Genomic DNA, 19,687 nt, shown 5'->3' with positions numbered 1-19,687 from the left:
GCGATACCACATGTTTATTTTTATGTACACAGTTTTTTTCTTATTGGGAAAAAGGGGGGGGGGGGGTGAGTAAAACTTTTATTAGGGAAGGGGGTTATTAAAGGAGTACTCCGGCGCACACTTTTTTCCTTTTATCCCGTCCGGGCTGCAAAATAAAAGAAAACGCACTTTATCTTACCTGCCAACGAGCCCCCGTAGCTCCGGTACACTCCGGTACAGGTGTTCGGTCCCCGGGCTGTATTCTTCTTACTTCCGGTTAGCCCGGCACATCACACGGAGCTTCAGCCTATCACTGGCCGAGGCGGGACATCGCTGCGGCCGGTGATAGGCTGAAGCTCCGTGTGACGTTCCGGGCTAACCGGAAGTAAGAAGAATACAGCCCGGGGACCGAACACCTGTACCGGAGTGTACCGGAGCTACGGGGGCTCGTTGGCAGGTAAGAGAAAGTGCGTTTTCTTTTATTTTGCAGCCCGGACGGGATAACATGAAAAAAGTGCGCACCGGAGTACTCCTTTAACTTTTTTTTCCCCACTTATTTTTGCAGTGTTATAGCTCCCATATGGGGCTATAACACTGCACACACTGATCTCTTACATTGATCAATGGTTTCTCATGCCTGTATCTCAGGCACTGAGCAGTCATTCAGCGATCGGACACCATGAGGCATGTAAGGGGACCCTCCTGCTGTCCTACAGCTTTTCACCGCGGCTGTCCCGAACAGCCCCCTGAGCTAACCGGTATTAGTTTACTTTCACTTTAGACGCGGCTATCAACTTTGAACGTCACGTCTAAAGGGGTAATAGCGTGCGGCACTGCGATCAGTGCTGCGTGCTATTAGCCACGGGCCGTGCCCGACCCGCTATGTCCCGCTGATAGAAAGGGAAAGGACCCAGGACATACAGGTATGCCCTTGGGCCTTAACAGGTTAACTACCCCCATTTGTGAGGGTCGGTGTTTTGTTTAACCTCTTAAGGACCCAGGGCGTATGGATACGCCCTCACACCCTGGGCCTTAAGGACCCAGGGCGTATCCATACGCCCTGGCGTTTTCCGGTCTCTGCCGCGCGCCGGGCAGAGATCGGAACTGGATGCCTGCTGAAATCCTTCAGCAGGCATCCAGGGCAAACGCCAAGGGGGGCCATGTAGGTCCCCCATGTCGGCGATCGCCGCAAATCGCAAGGGAAATCGCCCTTGCGATCTGCGGCGATACCGGGCTGATCGGGTCTCTGGGACCCGACCGCCCGGTAATTTCGCATGATCCCGGCTGTCACAGACAGCCAGGACCATGCTAATGTATAGGAGCGAGGTGGCAAACCTGCCACCTCCTCCTATACCCTGCGATCTGTCGGTTAGTTAACCGACCAATCGCAGGAGGGGGGGCGGTTACTTCCTCCCGCCCGGCCCCTGGAAGTCCGGAGAGGACGGGAGGAAGACCGGAGGACGCGGCGGGGGACGGGGGAGTGCTGGGGATCGGCCCCGGTACTTACCTCGTCCCTAAAGACCCGGATCCTGGCAGCGGCGGCGACAGGTGAGTAGATCTTCAGCCGCGGTCGGGCTCTTTACAGCAATGCACGTCGCCGTAAAGCGACATGCATTGCTGTAATGGGACCCTGTAAACTACAACTCCCAGCATGCCCAGACAGCCCTTGGCGTCTGGGCATGCTGGGAGTTGCAGTTTTGCAACATCTGGAGGTCCACAGTTTGGAGACCATTGTGCCCTTCCAGATGTTGCAAAACTACACATCCTCAGCATGCCCTTACTGTCCAGGCATGCTGGGAGTTGTAGTTCTGTAACATCTGGCCCTTCAGATGTTGCAGAACTACAACTCCCAGCATGCCTGGACAGTTTTGGCATACTGGGAGTTGTAGTTTTGCAACATCTGGAAGGGCACAGATTGGGAATCACTGTATTAGTGGTCTGCAAACTGTAGTCCTCCAGATGTTGCAAAACTACAACTCCAAGCATGCTGGGAGTTGTAGTTCGGCAGCATCTGGCTCTAAAGATGTTGCCAACTACTACTCCCAGCATGCTTGAGAATGTTTGGGAGTTGTGGTTTTGCAACAACTGGAGGCACACTGGTTGGGAAACATTGTCTTTTCCTAACTCAGTGTTTCCCAACCCGTGTGCCTCCAGCTGTTGCAAAACTATAACTACCAGCATGCACTGATAGACTGTGCATGCTGGGAGTTGTAGTTTTGCAACAGCTGGAGGTCCCCCCCTGTGAATGTACAGGGTACATTCACATAGGCAGGGGCTTACAGTGAGTATCAGGCTGCAAGTTTGCGATGCAGCAAATTTTGCACGGCAGCTCAAACTCGCTGTAACCCCCCGCCCATGTGACTGTACCCTAAAAACACTACACTACACTAACACAAAATAAAATAAAAAGTAAAAAACACTACATATAAACATACCCCTACACAGCCCCCCTCCCCAATAAAAATGAAAAACGTCTGGTACGCCACTGTTTCCAAAATGGAGCCTCTAGCTGTTGCAAAACAACAACTCCCAGCATTGCTGGACAGCCGTTGACTGTCCAAGCATGCTGGGAGTTTTGCAACAGCTGGAGGCACCCCTGTTTGGGAATCACTTGCGTAGAATACCCCTATGTCCACCCCTATGCAAATCCCTAATTTAGGCCTCAAATGCACATGGTGCTCTCACTTTGGAGCCCTGTCGTATTTCGAGGCAACAGTTTAGGGCCACATATGGGGTATCGCCGTACTCGCGAGAAAGTGCCTAACAAATTTTGGGGGGCTTTTTCTCCTTTCACCCCTTATGAAAATGTGAAGTTGGGGTCTACACCAGCATGTTAGTGTAAAAAAAATATATTTTTTTACACTAACATGCTGGTGTTGCCCTATACTTTTCATTTTGACAAGAGGTTAAAGGGAAAAAAGCCCCCCAAAATTTGTAATGCAATTTCTCCCGAGTACGGAGATACCCCATATGTGGGCGCAAAGTGCTCTGGGGGCGCACAACAAGGCCCAGAAGGGAGAGTGCACCATGTACATTTGAGGTGATTTGCACAGGGGTGGCTGATTGTTACAGCAGTTTTGACAAACGCAAAAAAACAAAACCCCACATGTGACCCCATTTCGGAAACTACACCCCTCACGGAATCTAATGAGGGGTGCAGTGAGAATTTACACCCCACTGGTTTCTGACAGATCTTTGGAACAGTGGGCTGTGCAAATTAAAAATGTTGTACAGACCACTGTTCCAAAGATCTGACAGACACCAGTGGGGGTAAATGCTCACTTTACCCCTTGTTACGTTCCTCAAGGGGTCTAGTTTCCAAAATGGTATGCCATGTGGGGGTTATATTGCTGTCCTGGCACCATAGGGGCTTCCTAAATGCGACATCCCCCCCGAGCAAAATTTGCTCTCAAAAAGCCAAATATGACTCCTTCTCTTCTGAGCATTGTAGTTCGCTCGTAGTGCACTTCAGGTCAACTTATGGGGTACCTCCATACTCAGAAGAGATGGGGTTTCAGATTTTGGGGGGTATTTTTTGCTATTAACCCTTGCAAAAATGTGAAATTTGGGGGGGAAACACCCATTTTAATGAAATTTTTTTTTTTTTACGTATGCAAAAGTCGTGAAACCCGTGTGGGGTATTAAGGCTCACTTAATTCCTTGTTACATTCCTCAAGGGGTCTAGTTTCCAAAATGGTATGCCATGTGGGTATTTTTTGCTGTCCTGGCACCATAGGGGCTTCCTAAATGCGACATGCCCCCGAGCAAAATTTGCTCTCAAAAAGCCAAATATGACTCCTTCTCTTCTGAGCATTGTAGTTCACCTGTAGTGCACTTTAGGTCAACTTATGGGGTACCTCCATACTCAGAAGAGATGGGGTTACAAATTTTGGGGGGTATTTTCTGCTATTAACCCTTGCAAAAATGTGAAATTTGGGGGGAAACACATTTTAGTGAAATTTTATTTTATTTTTTTACATATGCAAAAGTCGTGAAACACGTGTGGGGTATTAAGGCTCACTTAAATCCTTGTTACGTTCCTCAAGGGGTCTAGTTTCCAAAATGGTATGCCATGTGTTTTTTTTCCCTGTTCTGGCACCATAGGGGCTTCCTAAATGCGGCATGCCCCCCAAAAACCATTTCAGAATAACGTACTCTCCAAAATCCCCTTGTCACTCCTTCGGTTCTGAGCCCTCTACTGCGCCCACCGAACACTTTACATAGACATATGAGGTATGTGCTTACTCGAGAGAAATTGGGCTACAAATATAAGTATACATTTTCTCCTTTTACCCCTCGTAAAAATTCAAAAATTCGGTCTACAAGAACATGCGAGTGTAAAAAATGAAGATTGTGAATTTTCTCCTTCACTTTCCTGCTATTCCTGTGAAACCCCTAAAGGGTTAAAAGGCTGACCGAATATCATTTTGTATACTTTGGGGGGGTGCAGTTTTTATAATGGGGTCATTTGTGGGGTATTTCTAAGATGAAGACCCTTCAAATCCACTTCAAACCTGAACTGGGCCCTGAAAAATAGTGAGTTTGGAAATTTTGTGAAAAATTGGAAAATTGCTGCTGAACTTTGAAGCCCTCTGGTGTCTTCCAAAAGTAAAAACTTGTCAATTTTATGATGCAAACATAAAGTAGACATATTGTATAAGTGAAAAAAAATTAAAATATTTTTAATATCCATTTTCCTTACAAACAGAGAGCTTCAAAGTTAGAAATATGCAAAATTTTCAAATTTTTCCTAAAATTTTCACATTTTTCACCAAGAAAGGATGCAAGTTACAAATTTTTTTTACCACTATGTTAAAGTAGAATATGTCACGAAAAAACAATCTCGGAATCAGAATGATAACTAAAAGCATTCCGGAGTTATTAATGTTTAAAGTGACAGTGGTCAGATGTTCAAAAAATGGCCGGGTCCTAAGGTGTAAAATGGCTGGGTCCTTAAGAGGTTAAATAAAGTCCCATGCAAATCAATGGGAAATGTATGTTCCCACATAACTTCTGTATGGCTGGAGATATTTCAATAATACCTGGTACACATATTACTTATATGTCAAATAAAAAGATATGATAGTTAAACTAACCCTTATATAAAGTTTTTGTTTCAAGTCCCATGCAAGTATATGGGACTTCCAGTACCTTACTCCACAAGCTCCGCTCTGTATCTCCTGGTGAATGTGTCAGTCCGGCTTACAAGCCCCACCCCATCTCACAAAGACATGCCCACATTTAAAGCCCCACCCCTTTTGTTAAGTACCCTTTTTGTGCATCGGTCTGGCTTACACATCACGCCCAGTCCTACAAAGCCATGTCCCCTTCTATTTTCAGCTTACAATATCTTCATCACAAATCAGTCCCACCTGAGGACAGGATATGAGGATGGGACATAAGGACGAGATATAAGGGCGGGACGGGAGGACGGAATAGGAGGACGAGATAGGAGGCTGGGATAGGGGGACGGGATATGACAACAATATATGAGGACGGGATATGAAGTCAAAAGCTTCCTCCAGTGTTGATTTTCCTCCCCAACAAAGATTAGGAAGGAAAAACAGGGCAACGCCGGGAACTCAGCTAGTATATTATATATATATATATATATATATATATATATATAAAACTCAATGTATGTGTATGTGTGTGCGTGTGTATGTATGTTCCAGCATCACTTCCAAACAGATATTACAATAAAACTTGGTATACATGTTACTTATATGTCAACAACAAACATAGGATAGATAAATTAACCCTTACCCATCCCCATTTGCGAGGGTCAGGGTTTTTGTTTGAAGTCCCATGTAAGTCTATGAGAAATGTATGTTCCAGCATAACTTCTAAATGGCTGGAGATATTTAGTACACGTTTCTTTTGTGTCATAAAAATATATGATATTTAACCCTAACCTACCCCCTTATGTGAAAGATGGGGTTTTTGTCTTAAAGGGGTTATCCAGGAAAAAATGTTATGTTATATATATCAACTGGCTCCAGAAAGTCAACTGGCTCCAGAAAACAGATTTGTAAATTACTTCTATTAAAAAACCTTACTCCTTTCAGTACTTATGAGCTGCTGTAGTTGAGTTGTTCTTTTCTGTTCTCTGATGACACGTGTCTCGGGAACTGTCCAGAGTAGAAGCAAATCCCCATAGCAAACCTCTTCTACTCTGTGCAGTTCCCGAGTCAAGCAGAGATGTCAGCAGAGAGCACTGTTGCCAAAAAGAAAAGAACAACCCCACTTCAGCAGCTGATAATTATTGGAAGGATTAAGATTTTTTTTAATAGAAGTAATTTACAAATCTGTTAACTTTCTGGAGCCAGTTGATATAAAAATTTTTTTTTCCTGGAATACCCCTTTAAGTCGCATGCAAGTATATAGGACTTCCAGTACCTTACTCCAAGCTCGGCATCTCCTGGTGAGTGCATCAATCCGACCACACCCCTCCTGCATGCCCCACCCCCCCCTCACATGACACACGCCATCTCAGAAAGCCACCCCTTTTATTTTCTCCCCTTTTTGTGCTTTGGTCCAGCTTGCAAATCATGCCCACTTTCACAAAACCACACCTCCCTCTATTTTCGGCCTACAATCTCTTCATCACAACTCAGCCTCACCTGAGGACGGGACACGAGGACAAAATAGGGATACAAGGACGGTATATGAGCACAGGATATATGGTCGGGATATGAGGAAGGGATACGAGGACAGGATGAGGTCAGGATATGAGCACGGGATATATGGTCGGGATATGAGGACGGGATATATGGTCAAGATATGAGGACAAGTACTTCCTCCTATGCTGCTTTTCCTCCCGCACAAGGATTAGGTAGGAAAATCCGGGCAATGCCAGCTAGTCTATATACAGTAAGGTCCATAAATATTGTGACATCGGCACAATTCTAACATTTTTGGCTATACACCACCACAATGGATTTGAAATTAAACAAACAAGATGTGCTTTAACTGCAGACTGTCAGCTTTAATTTGAGGGTGTTTACATCCAAATCAGGTGTACGGTGTAGGAATTACAACAGTTTGCATATAAGCCTCCCACTTGTTAAGGGACCAAAAGTAAAAGTAATGGGACAGAATAATAATCATAAATCAAACTCTCACTTTTTACTACTTGGTTGCAAATTCTTTGCAGTCAATTACAGCCTGAAGTCTGGAATGCATAGACATCAGAAGACATTGCTGGGTTTCATCCCTAGTGATGCTCTGACAGGCCTCTACTGCAACTGTCTTCAGTTCCTGCTTGTTCTTGGGGCATTTTCCCTTCAGTTTTGTCTTCAGCAAGTGAAATGCATGCTCAATCGGAATCAGGTCAGGTGATTGACTTGGCCATTGCATAATATTCCACTTCTTTCCCTTAATAAACTCTTTGGTTGCTTTTGCAGTATGCTTTGGGTCATTGTCCATCTGCACTGTGAAGTGCCGGCCAATGAATTCTGAAGCATTTTGCGGAATATGAGTAGATAATATTGCCCGAAACACTTCAGAATTCATCCTGCTGCTTTTGTCAGCAGTCACATCATCAATAAATACAAGAGAAACAGTTCCATTGGCAGCCATACATGCCCACTATGCCATGACACTACCACCACCATGCTTCACTGATGAGGTGGTATGTTCCTTTCCTTCTCCTTACTCTTCTCTTTCCATCAATCTGGTACAGGTTTATCTTGGTCTCATCTGTCCATAGGATGTTGTTCCAGAACTGTGAAGTCTTTTTTAGATGTCGTTTGGCAAACTCTAATCTGGCCTTCCTGTTTTTGAGGCTCCCCAATGGTTCCATCTTGTTGTGAACCCTCTGTATTCACTCTGGTGAAGTCTTCTCTTGATTGTTTACTTCAACATACATACACCTACCTCCTGGAGAGTGTTCTGTTTTCTCCACCAGGGAAAGAATTCTTCGGTCATCCACCACAGTTGTTTTCCTTGGTCTTCCGAGTCTTTTGGGGTTGCTGAGCTCCCCGGGCATTCCTTCTTTTTAAGAATGTTCTAAACAATTGTTTTGGCCGTGCCTAATGTTTGGGCTATCTCTCTGATGTTTTTTTTTTTTCAGCCTAATGATGGCTTGCTTCACTGATTGTGACAGCTTTTTGGATCTCATCTTGAGAGATGACAGCAACAGATTCCAAATGCAAATAGCACAATTGAAATGAACTCTGGACCTTTAATCTGCTCATTGTAATTGGGATAATGAGGGAATAACACACACCTGGTCATGGAACAGCTGAGAAGCCAATTGTCCCATTACTTTTGGGAAGTAATGGGACATTACTAGTGGGAAGCACATATGCAAACTGTTGTAATTCCTACACCATTCACCTGATTTGGATGTAAATAAAAGGGGTATTTGAGGGAAAAACGTTTTCTTTTATATCAACTAGCTCCAGAAAGTTAAACAAATTTGTAAATTACTTATATTAAAAAATCTTAATCCTTCCAATAATTATCAGCTGCTGAAGTGGAGTTCTTTTCTTTCTGACAACAGTGCTCTCTGCTAACACCTCTGTCTGTCTCGGGAACTGCACAGAGTAGAAGAGGTTTGCTATAAGGATTTACTTCTACTCTGGACAGTTCCAGAGACAGGTGTCATCAGAAAGCACTTAGACAGAAAAGAACAACTCAAATTCAGCAGCTCATAAGTACTGAAATGATCAAGATTTTTTTTAATAGAAGTAATTTACAAATCTGTTTAAATTTCTGGAGCCAGTTGATATATAAACAAAAAGTATTTTCCTGGATAACCCCTTTAAAGCTGACAGTCTGCAGTTATAGCACATCTTGTGTGTTTCATTTCAATCCATTGTGGTGGTGTATAGAGCCAAAAATTTCAGAATTGTGTCGATGTCCCAATATTTATGGACATGACTGGGTATAAAACTCAATGTGTGTATGTTCCAGCATCACTTCCAAACCGCTAAAGATATCATGAAACTTTGTATACATGTTACTTATATGTTAACTACAAACATAGGATAGGTAAAATAACCCTTACCCACCCCCATTTGCCAGGGGCGGGGTTTTTGTTTAAATTCCCATGCAAATCTATGGGGAATTTATGTTCCAGAATAACTTTCGTATGGCTGAAGATATTTCGATAATACTTGGTGACATGTTACTTATATGTCAAATAAAAATATATAATAGTTAAATTAACCCCTAACCTACCCCTTATATGAGGGATGGGGGTTTTGTTTCAAGTCCTATGCAAGAAAATGGGACTTCCGATACCATACTCCACAAGCTCAGCTCTGCATCTCCTGGTGAATGGGTCAGTCAGGCTTGCCATCCCTCATCTCGCAAAGACACACCCACCCTTTAATTCACACCCCTTTTATTTTTTTGTGCATCATACCGATGCAAATCATGCCCACTCCCACAAAGCCTTGTCCCCTATTTTCGGCTTACAATAACTTCATCACAACTCAGGCCCACCTGAGGAAGGGATATGAGGATGACATATAAGGACAGGACATGAGATCGGGATAGAAGGCCAAAAGCTTCTGCCTTTGTTGCTTTCCTCCTCAACAAGGATTAGAAAGGAAAAACTGGGGAACGTTTGGTACCAAAAAAAAAAAAAGGGGAAACTTTTTTGACAAAACAAGCTTGTTTCAAATTTCTTTATTCTGACCCCCTATAATTTTCTTATTTTTCCTTATATGGGGCTGTATTAGGGCCTTTTTTGCGTCACAATCTGTAGATTTTATTGATCACTTTTTTTTATTCTTTTTTATCTGGGATGTAATCAAAAAGCAGCAATTTTGGACTTTTAATATTTTAATAGTTCGGACATTTCTGCATGAAGCTATTCCAAATATGTATGTTTGTTTTTTTCACATTTTTTAAGTTCCCATACGGAAATATTTATAGCAATCACTCGATTGCTGTAACTGTTCAGTGCTATACATTTGTATAGCACAAAACAGTCATTTCGGTGCTCCACTTGTTTAGCCTGCCAGAAGGCAGACTATGCAAATTGATCCCAGTAGAGCGGCAAGGAGGAGGCAAGATCTTTGGCTGCCAGTTGACTTATCGGACCCCAAAACCGCGCTGCGGGTGGTCTGATGAGTGTCACAAAGCTCTGGTGATGCTTTAGATGCAATGATCAGTATTGAACACAACATTTAAAGGGTTGATGGCAGGCATCAGTGTGACTCATAATGTCCACCATTAGCAGCATGGCGACCCACAGTTTATGAATGAAGTGCAGCTCCTGTGCTCATTTTATAGTCCAAGTGCCTCTTAGGGCGTACATGTACATCCTGTTGTGCCAAGTACCAGGCAGCCATGCCGTACATGTTGCATCTTCTAGGAGTTCATGGAAAGGTGTGATATCACAAGCACGCAGCAATAAAATCATAAGCGGTAAAAGATTTTATCACATATGTGACTGCGTCACTAACCTTGTGTTTCTTGGACTTATCTGTTGTAGCAAAGACGACAACTGCGGAAGCATCCCATGCATTTGTGATCCAGGATTTTGTTCCATTCAGAACCCACTCTTTCCCATCCAGCCTGGCAACAGTACTTGCTGCACCTGCATCACTGCCGTTACCTGAGGATTACAATAGATAAGTATTTTAGCTCCAATGATGATTAACAGTTCACCAGCTACATTATTTTCATAGAAATAATGAAATTTAATTGGAACCAGGCATTTACAGAAATAAAAACAAAAGCACAGAATGTCTCTGAATATTATGGAAACATAACAGAACTGTTTATGTCAATACTTAGGTGATAACATTATAGGCTTATGTAAAGTCATATTATGGCTTAGCCTCGTACAGAGATCTATTAGGCCTTCTAACAGATGTGCTTAAAGGGGTACTCCGGCGCTTAGACATCTTATCCCCTATCCAAAGGATAGGGGATAAGATGCCTGATTGCGGGGGTCCTGCCGCTGGGGACCCCCGTGATCTTGCACGCAGCACCCCAGTTAAAATCAGTCCCCGGAGGATGTTCGCCGGTAATCAGACTCGGAGCGAACATGCTCCGGGGACTGATTTTAACTGGGGTGCTGCGGGACCCCCCGATCAGGCATCTTATCCCCTATCCTTTGGATAGGGGATAAGATGTCTAAGTGCCAGAGTACCCCTTTAAGACCGACTGGTTTACTGTATGCCTGTAGTTTCATACTGAAGGTATATCATCTGTCACAGTATGCTTTCAAATCTACATTTGATGTAGTTGTTGCACAAATTTGCTATGCTAATCTTAGCCCACAGTTTTATACAAATGGAGTCAAAGGAGCAGGCCACCATATTTTCTACCATATCTACCAGGCGGTATTATTTGAGTTATCTTTGGGTTGTTGCATTACGGGGCTGACTGGGCCCTGCAGAGCCCTATATGTGCACACCCTGCATATGGACTAAGCCAATCTATCCTGAGCCATGACTTTGACCACTGGTCTTTGATTGTATATACATTCTTCATAGGTGTTGGGCTGACATTGGCACTACACTATTTTAGATTATATTTTAAAGGACTACATTAAAAGTTATGTTTTAGGCACTCCCCTTACTTAGCACCTTTATGGATTGCTTCTGTTTATTTATGCTGGGTGAGATTCTAAGCTTAGCGCGGTCTGATGTGGGACCCTGACTATATCTACATCGTTTTGCTAGAACTACCATATTTTCCTGACAGAATAAACCTGTTACAGAATAATACTTTAAGCCAGGTTTTGTATTATGAGTCTGTACACAATACATGTATAGAGATATGTAGGTTTGTCTATAGACTATGAACAGTTTAATAGTTTGTCCTTTTGAGGGTTAAAGCTTACCATAATAAACTCTATGGGGGAAATTATTATGATTACCGCTGAAGTGATTTTGTAGCGCTATCTAAGTTGTTTTTTCCTTAATAAAAGTTGTTTGTAAGGAAAACCTGATCCAGAGTGCTCTGGGTCTCAAACTAAGCCAAAAGTTCCCCTTCCAACAAGGCAATGACCATAAGCACACAGCCAAGACAACTCTGTGAATGTCCTTGAATGGCCCAGCCAGAACCGTGACTTGGTCAAACATCTATGGAGAGACCTATATTTTTTTAATCAACTGGTGCCAGAAAGATTTATAAATTATAACTCATCTTAAAGCTGCTGAAGTCCTATGGAGGACTTGAAACGCGTCCAGCTCCGCTACTAACGCCTCATATTTCCAGCCTCTATATTGGAATACAGCTATTGCGCTTATACGGCATCCGCTAAGCCCCAGGTACTTATGCGCATTGCCATGGCCACGAGGACGCCACATACCCTCTGACCGAATAGGGGATTACCTGCACAGCCTCAAAAAAAAATGGATCTTTCATTATTGCTGTAACTTCTGAGTCTCTATCAGCAGATGCCACACATAATAGGACCGTGAATATGAGCATTCTCTCCGCGCATTCTACGCAATTTGGAAAAATTCACTGCTCATTGAAGCGCTGCAGTCCCCATCATTGAAGCCCACTATCACCGCTATCCATATGAGACGGCTGAGTCTCTAAGCGGCGATCTATCCTTCAGCTCTTCAGTACTGCAAGTATACTTAACATTGCTACTGTTTGCTCATAAACACTGCTAGTATACCAGACATTGCTACATTGTTACCATGCAATAATTGTTATATTGTTGCCAATGGATACCAATAGCGCATTGAACAGTACAATTCTGCACTTCACATATTCGTTTCTATTCAAAAGACACATGCGCCAGTATTTTATTCTTACAGGCTGGAATATCCACAGACGTGTGGCTTTTATATTGATTGTATTTTATTACTTATTTTTATATTATAATGTATTCTATGCTATATATGTAATTTTTTAAATTTATTAAATTGTATTTTGTGTCCCCGCTGACCCACAAGGGCCCTGTGCATCACGGAGCTCATTACATATTTTAAACAATTAATAAATGTGTATCCAGTATTCAAGATCTTGAGCCTCAATTTTCCTTTTAATCAGATTTGTAAATTACTTCTATTTAAAAATCTCAATCCTTCCAGTACTTATCAGCTGCTATATGCTCCACAGAAAGTTCTTTTCTTTTTTAATTTATTTTCTGTCTGTCCACAGTGCTCTCTGCTGACACCTCTGTCCATGTCAGGAACTGTCCAGAGCAGAATAGGTTTGCTATGGGGATTTTCTCCTGTTCTGGACAGTTCCTGACATGGACAGAGGTGCCAGCAGAGAGCACTGTGTTCAGACAAAAAAGAAATTCAAAAAGAAAATAACTTCTTTTGTATTATACAGCAGCTGGAAGGATTATACAGTACTGGAAGGATTAAGATTTTTTTTATAGAAGTAATTTACAAATCTGTTTAACCTTCTGGCACCAGTTGATTTAAGAAAAAAAAAATTTCCACTGGTTCCTTTAACCCCTTAAGGACTCAGACCCATTTTGGCCTTAAGGACTCAGACAATTTAATTTTTACGTTTTCATTTTTTCCTCCTCGCCTTCTAAAAATCATAACTTTTATATTTTCATCCACAGACTAGTATGAGGGCTTGTTTTTTGCGTGACCAGTTGTCCTTTGTAATGACATAACTCATATCAAAAAATGTATGGCGCAACCAAAAAACACTATTTTTGTGGGGAAATTAAAACGAAAAACGCAATTTTGCTAATTTTGGAAGGTTTCGTTTTCACGCCGTACAATTTATGGTAAAAATGACGTGTGTTCTTTATTCTGAGGGTCAATACGATTAAAATGATACCTATTATTACATACTTTTATATTATTGTTGCGCTTAAAAAGAAATCACAAACTTTTTAACCAAATTAGTACGTTTATAATCCCTTTATTTTGATGACCTCTATCTTTTTATTTTTCCGTATAAGCGGCGGTATGGGGGCTCATTTTTTGCGCCATGATCTGTACTTTTTTTTTTTTGAAACCACATTTGCATAGAAAAAACTTTTAATAAATTTTTAATATTTTTTTTTAATAAAATGTATAAAAAAAGTAGGAATTTTGGACTTTTTTTTTTTGTTCACGCCGTTCACTGTACGGGATCATTAACATTTTATTTTAATAGTTCGGACATTTACGCACGCGGCGATACCAAATATGTCTATAAAAAAAAAAATTTACGCTTTTTGGGGGTAAAATAGGAAAAAACGGACGTTTTACTTTTTTAATGGGGGAGGGGATTTTTCACTTTTTTTTTACTTTTACATTTTTTTTTAACACTTGAATAGTCCCCATAGGGGACTATTCATAGCAATACCATGATTGCTAATACTGATCTGTTCTATGTATAGGACATAGAACAGATCAGTGTTATCGGTCATCTCCTGCTCTGGTCTGCTCGATCACAGACCAGAGTGGAAGATGCCAGGAGCCGGACGGAGGAAGGAGAGGGGACCTCCGTGCGGCGTTCTGAATGATCGGATCCCCGCAGCAGCGCTGCGGGCGATCCGATCATTCATTCATTCAAATCGCGCACTGCCGCAGATGCCGGGATCTGTATTGATCCCGGCATTTGAGGGGTTAATGGCGGACGCCCGCGAGATCGCGGGCGTCGGCCATTGCCGGCGGGTCCCTGGCTGCGATCAGCAGCCGGGATCAGCCGCGCATGACACGGGCATCGCTCCGATGCCCGCGGTTATGCACAGGACGTAAATGTACGTCCTGGTGCGTTAAGTACCACCTCACCAGGATGTACATTTACGTCCTGCGACCTTAAGGGGTTAAAGAGGAACACAAGTACCTTTGTTCTTCTACCGTATCTATAGGAGAACAGGCGACCACCGCCGCCCCATGCACACTAGCAGCAGGTGTTCTGAACATAAAAAGTTGGAACACCTGGGTGCCATGTAGGAGCTTGCGGTACAGTGATACTGAGTGCGGAATGATGGGGGAGAGCCCAAGGCTGTAACATAACAAAATGTGAAAAAAGTGAAAGGGTCTGAACTTTCAAAATTATAATTTTTTAAAATATTTTTAATATTCTACATACTGAGACCCCCATGAAGTCATTAAAAAAAAAAAAAACCTTCGGGCAGCATTTACGCACTTTTTGTTAGTGATGATTTTCCCTGTATCTGGGACTGACAAACTGGCTCAAGTTACAGGGAGAATACAACACCCGGCACTTACTCCAAAGCTGATCTGGATCTACTAAGATCCAACAGCTCCTATCCAACACTAGCAATCATATGATTAGTAGCTTTTTGGTAGAAAAAACACCACAAATATTTAAACTGAGGTGCTAACAACTGTGAATGGGCTCTTACAAAGTAGATATCTCACAAACCTGGTTCACTGAGTGCAAAGCAGCCGATCTTGTCACCACTGCAAAATGGAGTAATCCACTTCTTTTTCTGCTCCTCAGAGGCATTTTTGAGGATTGGCCCTAAATAAAGAGACTAAAATATTGCAGACAAATAAGTAAATTGTAGAACAAGTTAGGCTACTTACACACAGCAGTCTAAACCACAGAAGAGGTGCAAATCTTTCCAATGTTCTAAATACTGCTACCAAATAGTGATCAAATCCTGCCATGTGAAGAGGGCCTTAGTCTTAGTACAATGTCTCAAAAACATGTACTGTACCACATTAGATAACCCAGTGGTCTGAAAACATATTAAACCATGCACAGCAACCAATCAACATGTAGCTGTAGTCCAGAGCTGTAATTAAAGGGGTACTCCGGTGAAAACCTTTTTTCTTTTAAATCAACTGGTGGCAGAAAGTTTAACATATTTGTAAATTACTTCTATTAAAAAATCTTAATCCTTCCAGTACTTATTAGCTGCTGAATGCTACAGAGGAAATTCCTTTCTTTTTGGAACACTGATGACATCACGAACACAGTGCTCTCTGCTGACATCTCTGTCCATTTTAGCAACCATGCATAGCAGATGCATAGCAGATGTATGCTAAGGGCAGCAGCATGGTGGCTCAGTGGTTAGCAGTGCTGGGTACTTGGGTTCAAATCCCATTAAGGACCGCAATAAATAAAGCGTTATTATAATAACGTCAGCAGAGAGAACTGTGGTCGTGATCTCATCAAAGAGCATTCCAAAAAGAAAGTAATTTCATCTGTAATATTCAGCAGCTTATAAGTACAGGAAGGATTAGGATTTTTTAATAGAAGTAATTTACAAATATGTTTAACTTTCTGCCACCAGCTGATTTAAAAGAAAAAAGGTTTTCACCAGAGTACCCCTTTCACTGCTATAGTCAATGAGGCTAATGAGCACTAATGATAAGTGGTCAAAATAGCCACTAATGGAATACGCTGAATATTAACTAAATAAATGGAAAGGCTTTCTGCTCTCACATTGTTGACACTCATGATGACTCCAGTGGATGCACAGCCACGGCTTATTTCTTCTACCGCAATAGAATAAGCCAAGTAGTCCAGTCCTGCTCCACCTAGGTCTTCCGGGACTTCCACAGACAGTAAGCCCATTTGTCCCATCTTCTGGATCTGTAGAGAAAGCATAAACATACCCAAGTTTAACCCCTTAAGGACCAAGCCCATTTTCACCTTAAGGACCAGAGCGTTTCTTGCACATCTGACGACTTTCACTGTAAGCATTAATAACTCTGGAATGCTTTTACTTATGAATTTGATTCAGACATTGTTTTTTCGTGACATATTCTACTTTAACATAGCAGTAACATTTCGACGATACTTGCATCATTTCTTGGTGAAAAATTCAAAAATGTCATAAAAAATTTGAAAATGTTGCAATTTTTGAACTTTAAAACTCTCTGCTTGTAAGGAAAATAGACATACCAAATAAATTATATACTGATTCACATACACAATATGTCTACTTTATATTTGCATCATAAAGTTGACATGTTTTTACTTTTGGAAGACACCAGAGGGCTTCAAAGTTCAGCAGCAATTTTCTGATTTTTCACATTTTCTAAATCTGAATTTTTCAGGGACCAGTTCAGGTTTGAAGTGGATTTGAAGGGTCTTCGTATTAGAAATACCCCACAAATGACCCCATTATAAAAACTGCACCCCCAAAGTATTGGTGTATAGGTGTTTCACAGGAATAGTAGGAAAGTGAAGGAGTGAAATTCAAAATCTGCATTTTTTACACTCGCATGTTCTTGGCGACCCAGGTTTTGTATTTTTATAAGGGGTAAAAGGAGAGAAATCCCCCAAAATTTGTAACCCAATTTCTCTCGAGTAAGTAAATACCTCATATGTCTATGTAAAGTGTTCGATGGGCGCAGTAGAGGGCTCAGAAGGGAAGGAGCAACAATGGGATTTTGGAGAGTGAGTTTTTCTGAAATGGTTTTTGGGGGCATGTCACATTTAGGAAGCCCCTATGGTGCCAGAACAGCAAAAGAAATCCATGTGGCATAATATTATGGAAACTACACCCCTCAAGGAAGGTAACAAGGGGTACAGTGAGCCTTAACACCCCACAGGTTTTTGACAACTTTTCGTTAGTCGGATGTAAATTTTTTATTTTTTTTTATTTCACTAAAATGCTGGTTTTCCCCAAAATTTTACATTTTTACAAGGGGTAATAGGAGAAAAAGCCCCCCAAAAGTTGTTAGGCAATTTCTCCAGAGTACGAAAATACCCCATATGTGGCACTAAACTGTTGCCTTGAAATACCACAGGGCTCTGAAGTGAGAGAGCGCCATGCGCATTTGAGAACTAAATAAGGGATTTGCATAAGGACGGAACCGGATGCAAGAATGACGCTTGCCTCCGATACCAAGAATACCCTATGGCAGTGTTTCCCAAACAGGGTGCCTCCAGTTGTTGCAAAACTTCCAGCATGCCTGGAAAGTCAATCGCTGTCCGGCAATACTGGGAGTTGTCTTGCAACAGCTGGAGGCTCCGTTTTGAAAACAGTGTCATACAAGAAATGTTTTATTTGGGGGGGGGGGGGGGGGCTGTGTAGGGGTATGTGTATGTAGCGTTTTACTTTTTATTTTGTGTAATGTAGTATAGTGTGGTGTGGTGTTTTTAGGGTACACTCACACGGCCGGGGTCTACAGCGAGCTTCTCGCTGGTAGTTTGAGCTGCGGGGAAAACTTGCTGCATCTCAAACTTGTAGCAAGAAGCTCGCTGTAGACCCCGGCTGGGGCGGGGGGAGGGGCGCAAACCTCCAGCTGTTGCAAAACTACCACTATCAGCATGCCCTTTGGCTGTCCGTGCATGCTGGGGTTTGAAGTTATGCAACAGCTGGAGGCACACAGGTTGCAAAACACAGAGTTTGTTACTTAACTCAGTGTTCATCCAGCTGTTGCAAAACTACAACTCCCTGCATGTACAGTCTATCAGTGCATGCTGGGAGTTGTTTGCAACAGCTGGAGGCGCACTGGTTGTGAAACACTGTGTGAGGTAAACTTCGCAAGCAGTGTGCCTTCAGCCGTTGCAAAAACTACAACTCTCAACATGCAGTGACAACTAAGGGCATGCTGGGACTTGTAGTTATGCAACAGCTGGAGGCATACTAACACTCCCAGCATGCCCTTTGGCTGTCCGTGCATGCTGGGGGTTGTAGTTATGCAACAGCTGGAGGCACACTGGTTGCAAAACACCGAGTTTGTTACTTAACTCAGTGTTTCCCAAAAAGGGTGCCTCCAGCTGTTGAAAAACTACAACTCCCTGCATGCCCAGACCGACATGTTGGGAGTTAGTTTTGCAATATCTGGAGGGTCACAGTTTGGTGACCACTGTGCAGGCATGCTTGGAGTTGTAGTTCTGCAACATCTGAAGGACCACGTTACAGAACTACAACTCCCAGCATGCCTGGACTGTCTGGGCATGCTGGGAGTTTTAGTTTTGCAACATCTGTAAGAGCACAGTTTGGACACCACTGCACAGAGGTCTCCAAACTGTGGGCCTCCAGATGTTGCAAAACTACAACTCCCAGCATGGCCAGAAAGCCTTTGGCTGTCTGGGCTTGTTGGGAGCTGTAGTTTGGCAACTCCTGGAACACTTACCGCTGATCTTCACTGCTGCGTCCGCCGCTGCCTCCGCCGGTCCCGCGCTGTCTGTCCGGATACGGCCGCGGGTCCCGACACGATCGCCAGTCCCAGGACATGATCGCTGGTCCCGGGACCATCCGACATTTTCCCTCCGCTCTGCCCCGACATCCAGGGGCGGGGCAGAGCGGGGATTTCACCTCTAACCTCCCGCCCCCCTCCTGCCATTGGTCTCTAGTCCTTACGACTAGAGATGAGCAAACTTACAGTAAATTCGATTCGTCACGAACTTCTCGGCTCGGCAGTTGATGACTTATCCTGCGTAAATTAGTTCAGCCTTCAGGTGCTCCCGTGGGCTGGAAAAGGTGGATACATTCCTAGGAAAGAGTCTCCTAGGACTGTATCCACCTTTTCCAGCCCATCGGAGCACCTGAAAGCTGAACTAATTTATGCAGGAAAAGTCATCAACTGCTGAGCCGAGAAGTTCGTGACGAATCGAATTTACTGTAAGTTCGCTCATCTCTACTTACGACCAATGGCAGGGGTTTAGGAGCGAGGTGGCAGCTGCCACCTCGCTCCTATCACTCAGGATGGATCGGAGCGGTCTCTCACTGCTCCGATCATCCCTATTTTCCGGGCGATCGGGTCACCAGAGACCCGATCAGCCCTGAACCCCGCAAGTCCTTGTCATTAGTCAGTGACTAACTGACTGACTAATGACAATGATCTGCAGCAGGGGACCAGTCTGATTGGTCCCCTGCTGCATAGTGTCATCGGTC

The 19,687-nt window shown here is 43.0% G+C and overlaps 1 protein-coding gene across 1 annotated transcript in view; it reads right to left on the bottom strand.

The window, feature by feature from the left end:
* Positions 1 to 19,687, bottom strand: part of ACADS (acyl-CoA dehydrogenase short chain) — a 38,322-nt gene that overhangs the window by 7,575 nt on the left and 11,060 nt on the right. Inside the window, exons 3-5 of the mRNA XM_056530304.1 lie at positions 16,279 to 16,428; positions 15,250 to 15,361; positions 10,401 to 10,552 (exon numbers count right to left, since the gene is read on the bottom strand). Of these exons, the coding sequence (XP_056386279.1) occupies positions 10,401 to 10,552; positions 15,250 to 15,361; positions 16,279 to 16,428 (414 nt within the window). The remainder of the gene's footprint in view (positions 1 to 10,400; positions 10,553 to 15,249; positions 15,362 to 16,278; positions 16,429 to 19,687) is intronic.

Source organism: Hyla sarda, chromosome 1 (genome assembly GCF_029499605.1).
Source record: "Hyla sarda isolate aHylSar1 chromosome 1, aHylSar1.hap1, whole genome shotgun sequence".
NCBI lineage: Eukaryota > Metazoa > Chordata > Amphibia > Anura > Hylidae > Hyla > Hyla sarda.
The sequence above is the reverse complement of the archived record's forward strand: the minus strand, read 5'-3'. Positions and strand labels throughout refer to the sequence as shown.